General features: G+C 42.2%; 1 protein-coding gene across 2 annotated transcripts in view; it reads right to left on the bottom strand.

Annotated features, from left to right (window-relative positions):
* The window catches only part of ZFP62 (ZFP62 zinc finger protein), a 13,607-nt gene extending 10,615 nt beyond the window's left edge, over window positions 1-2,992 (bottom strand). Inside the window, exon 1 of one of the 2 annotated variants that reach the window (XM_011371994.2) lies at window positions 2,871-2,992. Coding sequence is in view for 1 of the 2 variants with exons in the window: in XM_011371998.2 (XP_011370300.1) it covers window position 2,871 (1 nt within the window). In the remaining variant the exon portion in view is untranslated. The remainder of the gene's footprint in view (window positions 1-2,870) is intronic. The other variant, XM_011371998.2, reaches the window with a different exon arrangement.
* Between the last annotated feature and the right edge of the window lie 2,973 nt (window positions 2,993-5,965).

The raw sequence follows: 5,965 nt of genomic DNA on the forward strand, positions 1-5,965 counted from the left end.
ATAGTTTACAATGAGACTCATATTAATTAATATTGAGTTTAAGAAAAGGTCAGTCAAAACATAGGCAGAAAAGCACCAAGACGTATAGGATTTCAACATAGGAATTTGGGTGGGAAACAAACATTCAAGCCATAGCAGCATTTACCCTAGTGCTGGTTTGTGTGCCTTGGTACTTTTGTCTAGAATTTCCTTTAAAATAGTTCACGAAATCACAAATAAAAAGAGAAAGGTGAAATAAACGTAGCAGAATCTCGATAACTGTTGAATATGAGTTATGAGTGTATGGAGTTAATTGTATTTTCCTATATGTTTAAATTTTTTCATAATAAAGAATTAAAGGAAAAAAAGATCACTCATACTAGTTGCAGTAGGAGAACTGAGGGGAGGGAGAACTGAGTCCTGGAGTCTGAGAGGAGGTTATTAGAATCCAACAAAATGACTGATGTGGTGCTGAGTCACGTGTCCATCATGACACAAGAGGAATCGCTCCAAAAGCACAACTTCTGCACAGAGAGGGCCAAAAGTTTTAATTCCTTAAAAGTTCTAATGGCTGGATTGGAAACTTAAACTTTCTAATGGCTGGATGGAAACTGATTTGGCATATTTCTATCAATAATGTGACCTAGTACCCTGAATGTACTGGTCAAAAGTCTCAGCCACAAAAAGCCATCCACCCCTTCCAAATTACATGACTCTCAACCTCTGGGTACCTCTGTGCTTGTTGTTCATGTTCTGACACCAATGCCTAGAAAAGCTTGTGTAGATAGTATAAACCTGCCCATAATTGTTGCCCCAGAGTCAGGAGATATTTTTCAAGAGCCAAGACAACAATCAGAGAGCAATTATGGCTCCCTCTGACAGAAAATTCCTGCCTTTTAACAACTTCTTGCAGCAAGCAACAGGTACAACACACCAGCAGCTCCTCCGAATTTCCAGAGTACCAACCATATTCTACAAGTCACTCTATCATCAAAGTTACATCTGGATTCTGTATCTTAAATACTTAGATATTGTATTTGACTTGGAGATAACCAAATCATCTTCTCTTTCTTCAGAGAGAAAAGAAAAACAAGAATTGTGAACACAAAATGCTTATCAATTCAGAAGAGTATCTAGAGATAATGTGATAAATGAAAAATGGAACCAAGTGAGAAATGATATGCAGATGGGAAGAGGGAGAATATGGTTTCTGCTTTAGTTACTAAATTTATAGTTTATGAATATCAGGAGAGTAACTGGTTAAATGAATCAGTTCTATTGCTTAAAAGTAGAAAAAAGGATTAAAGGTGATTTTTTTTCTCAAAGTAAAAAATGTAATAGAACACTGTCATACCTGGTAGTGGAGAAGAAATTTCTAGTCATCCTTGGGAATAAGTTAAGCAAAGGAGATTCTGAAAGGGATGCTGAAAGATTTTCTGAAGCTAAAGAGGTGGAGACTGGCTTGAAGAGAGTCACTAACTGAATTAGTTTATTAGGCTACTGTAGGACTAAACCAAGAAAAGCTACTTGGTTTTATTTGTTCTTTGAACACTCTACATGAGTTATTATAATAATCTGGCCTATTTAACAATCTACCAATAACTGGCTGAACTGATGTAAAACAAAAATTATTTTAATGCCTTCTTTAAAAACCTTTGCTCAGATATGCTCTAGTACGTCACTGTGTGCAACACTATTTGAAGTAACAAAAAGTAGAAACCCCAATGTCCCTGACTAGGTCTAAAAAATTATAGGACATCCAAAACATCCAAACAATGGCTAATTCAATACCAGAGCGCTGTAAAAACAAAAACAATCAAAAAGCTCTTTGTGTTCTGATGATCTCTAAGATAAAATGAAAGAAGCGAAAGGCAGAACCCTGAAGAGTGACCTACCACCTGTGTGGAAAAAAAAGGGGAACTAACTCTATGCTTATCTGTCAGTATTTGCATAAACTCTGGAAGGATACGCTCAAATAAACCAAATGTAGTTATCTAAGGGGCTAGGCCCTAGGAAGATGGCTGAGCGGAAGGAAACCTTTTCGCTGACTTCTTATATTTTAAAAATCTGAACCATATAAAATATTATATAACATTTAAAAAAAAAAAGTAAAAGCCGTGCTTTCAAAAAGAAAACATGCCTGGTGGCTACCTAGTCCAAACCTCTAAAGCAGCACATCCCCTACGCCTGTGTTTCCGTACGTTGTCCCCGGATCTAGGAGCCCCCTCGACCTTCCTTCTCTCAATCTACTCAATTCAGCTTGAAGAGCCCCCGGTCGCCCTCGCCAGGAGCACCCCTGTCTGTATGCAGGTAAGCTTCCGCAGGAAAAGTGCCGGGAAGTGCCTCCCGCGGGCTCGATCCGCATCAGCGCCAGGAGCCCCAACATCACCCTCCATTAAAGAAGAAAAAGGGGGGGGGCGAGGGGTCAAACCAGATCACCCCTAGGGGTCCCTCTAACGCTCCTATTCACTCTCAAGTCCAAGCCCAAACTTAACTGCAACGGGGTCCCAATAAGGGGAACATTTTAAAGCGCTATTTTCACGGTTCCCCTCCCGCCCGAGACAGCATTGACTAGTTAGCTGGGAAACACAGGAGCGGGGCCTTTCCCTGGGCACGGGGCAGCCCCGACCCAACCCTGGACGCTCCGACGGCCGGAGTTGGCGCCCTTAGGGAGTCTGGTCTGATCCAGGGGCGCGCCCAACACCCCTCGCTGTGCCCGCCGTCTTCCCTCCACTCCTCCGGACGCGCCTCCTGAGGTGTATAAGAAGGGGGCACGCTTCTTCCCAGAGCCCGCCCGCGACCCAAGGAGCAGCCAGGACCAGACCAAGAAGGGAAGGGCGTGGCAGGCGAGGGCCGGGGGCGGGAGCGCGGGCGGCTGCGGACTCACGTACTGGCTGAGGGGACGCCGCGGGAGCCCGGCCACCGGCGGGACAAAAGCGCGGACGGCCCTGCCGGAAAAACCCGCGCCGGCTCCAGGACACTTCCGAATCCTCTCTGGAAGGCTGGAGGACCGACTCGATGATATTCCTCCGTTGGAGCACGTGACCCGTGTTGCGCTTGGAGGGCGGGTCTTTACTATATTTAGTGCAGGCTGCACTAGGCGCTGGGGCGAGGTGTGGGCGGGGCTGTTAGTGTGCGTGCGATTCCTGGGTGGGGCAGACAATAACGCAAGTAAGTGGCTGGATAGAATGAACACTTAACGACGTCTGTACATGAACACACGGCTCTTTACAAAGTGAGGCCATAGGGGTGCCACCCTACCCTCAGGAGAGGCGGAGCGGAGCTCAAGGTTGGAGGATGCCGCCTTGGAGAGCCAGGCGGGGTCCCCAGCGTGCAGGCTGAGCTGCCGGGCCCCAGGCAGGACCGTTCCTGCGGCCGCGCCAGCAGGCCAGTGACCCCTGATTTTGGCTCCCGAACCTTCGGCCTAAAATGACTTGGAAAACCTACCCTTTCTTTACAGTAACATCTAAATATCTTTTGGCATACTTCTGATGTTGACATCGAAAAAACAAGAGCTTATTCTTTCAAACTCATCTAATGAAACAAGTCCACAATGATTTAACTATCATCCCCTTTTAAAAATTGAGATGCAATTGACCTATACCAGTTTTGGGTGTACAAAATATTCAATATATATTGTGAAGTGATCACCACAATTAGTAGTTAACATCCATCACCACACAGTTATATATTTTTGTGTGTGCGATGAGAACTTTTGAGATTTACTTCCTTAGCAACTTTAAAATGTGCAATACAATATTATTCACTATAGTTGCCACACACATTCCAACCACCAACTCCTGGCAACCACCAACCACCAATCTGTTTTCTGTATCCATTTTCTTGGTTTTTTTGTTTTGTTTAAGATTCTACCTATAACTGAAATCATAAGGTATTTGTCTTTCTCTGACTTATTTCACTTAACGTAATGCCCTCAAGGTCCATCCATGTCATCACAAATGGCAGGGTTTCCTTCTTTTATATAGCTAAGTAACATTCCATTATCTATCTATCTATCTATCTATCTATCTATCTATCTATCTATCTATCTATCTATCACATCTTTATCCATTCATCCATCCATAGACACAGGTTGTGTCCCTGTCTTGGCTATTGTAGATAATGCTCACCACCCACTTTAATGGTCATTTTACTTTTTAAATTTTTTTTTCTTGAACCTATATTTCATTTTTATTTTATGTCTGTCATAGGATTTTTTTTAACCCAAATATAAAAATAATTTCATTCTATGTGCATCCCTGGGCTTTATCCTAATGTAAAATTGTTTTATGCTTTACGTTTTATTGTTCACCTTAGCATACATCTTTGTAAAGAAATGAGGTTGCAATTTTTTTTTCCTCACTCTTGGATGTTAATTGTTTTCTGAGTTATTAGCCAAATAATGTAAACATACTTCAAAATTTTACTATCGGTTGTTACACAAAACATGAATGTTTCAGAAGCACAACTTTTAATGAGATAGATTTTTTTAACAGGTCAAGTAATGTAAATTTGTTGGATGAATTTTACTTATTACTGGAGTGAGCCAGTGTTCAACATCAACTCTGTGGATTTTTAATTTTTTTTATAGATGCAGTTGTTACTGATCGCAGGTTTGGCTGGTTACTGTCCATGAGCCAGTAAGCAAGAGACAAGAGTTTGATAGAGGAAAACAGGTTTTTTCAAGAGCCATCACCTGGAGAATACGGTGGACTGCTGTCACAAAGGCTGTCTATATAATTTGTTATGATTATTTTGAACATTCTGTGAGAAACTAATATTAAACTAATACAGTTAAGCCTAATTTTACAATTCCTCCTAGGACAGATTTTATTCCTGGTGGTATCCAAGAAAATAAATTATAAAAATAATTTCCTATGTCTTGGAATGAGGGAGTAGGCACAAAAGGGTGGAAAGATAAGGGTAGAAAAAGTAAGTGAATTACAGTGCTGTTGTATTAGGTAAAGTCTGCTTGAATCAGAGAGGAAAAGCTATATCAAAGAAATGGAGCCTGGGTGCTGTTAGTATGTAGTTACACAGGTGCTGGGTAAACAGAGGGAATAAGAGGAGTTTCCTTGTAGCCATGTGTTCTTGACCTGGTTTGGCCCAGTGCACATCTGAGAAAGTCTGGGCCAGTGCCAGGTGTGTTCTGTGTTAGAACAGGCCCAGGGCAGCTGTGAACCTCAGAGGAACCAGGCCCTTCTCAGGTCACCGTTTTAGGCAAAAGCACATGCACGCATTGCAGATGGGGAGTAGATTCCCTTAGAGCTGCCCCTCCAACAGCAAAGGTGCACGCAGCTATTGAGCACTTGAAAATTGGCTAGTGTGCTGAGTGTCTGAATTTTTAATTACATTTCACTTTAATGGTCTCCTTTTTGGACAGCACAGCCCAAGTTGCTGCAAACAGTCCTCACAGACCTCCAGAAGAATTGACGCCCCAGACTGAAGGTTGTTGTGTTAGGCCAATCTGGCACCCATGGCAGGAGAAGACAGGGTTTTTCCCTCTTGGCAGCAAGGTGGACAAATATTTATTTGTCCAGGTTAGGAAGCTTTGCTCCTTCATGAAAGGTAGTGTGTGTGGCAGAGGGGTCATTGGGGAACCCATGTAAATAATCTCAACTCATTTGATTTTTATTTTGCATGATGTTTTTTTCCTCCATGAACTTTTCTATACTCCAGGCACCTTTTGTTTGCCCTTGTGCCTACACACACACACACACACACACACACACACACACACACACACCCCTTTTTCAACACCAGTCTCTTCTGGAAATCTACAATTTGGAGCAGGGTCTAGACCTGCGCTCTCTGATATGGCAGCCTCTGTTCACATATGGCTATGAAGCATATGAAATACGGCTACTCTGAATTGAGATATGCTATAAATGTAAAATCCACATTGGATTTCTAAGGTTTAGTGGGAAAAGAAAATAAAACATTAAAAGTTATGTTGATTTTTATGTTGATAATATTTTGGCTCTTT

This window comes from Pteropus vampyrus, unplaced genomic scaffold (genome assembly GCF_000151845.1).
Source record: "Pteropus vampyrus isolate Shadow unplaced genomic scaffold, Pvam_2.0 Scaffold197, whole genome shotgun sequence".
Taxonomy (NCBI): Eukaryota; Metazoa; Chordata; class Mammalia; order Chiroptera; family Pteropodidae; genus Pteropus; species Pteropus vampyrus.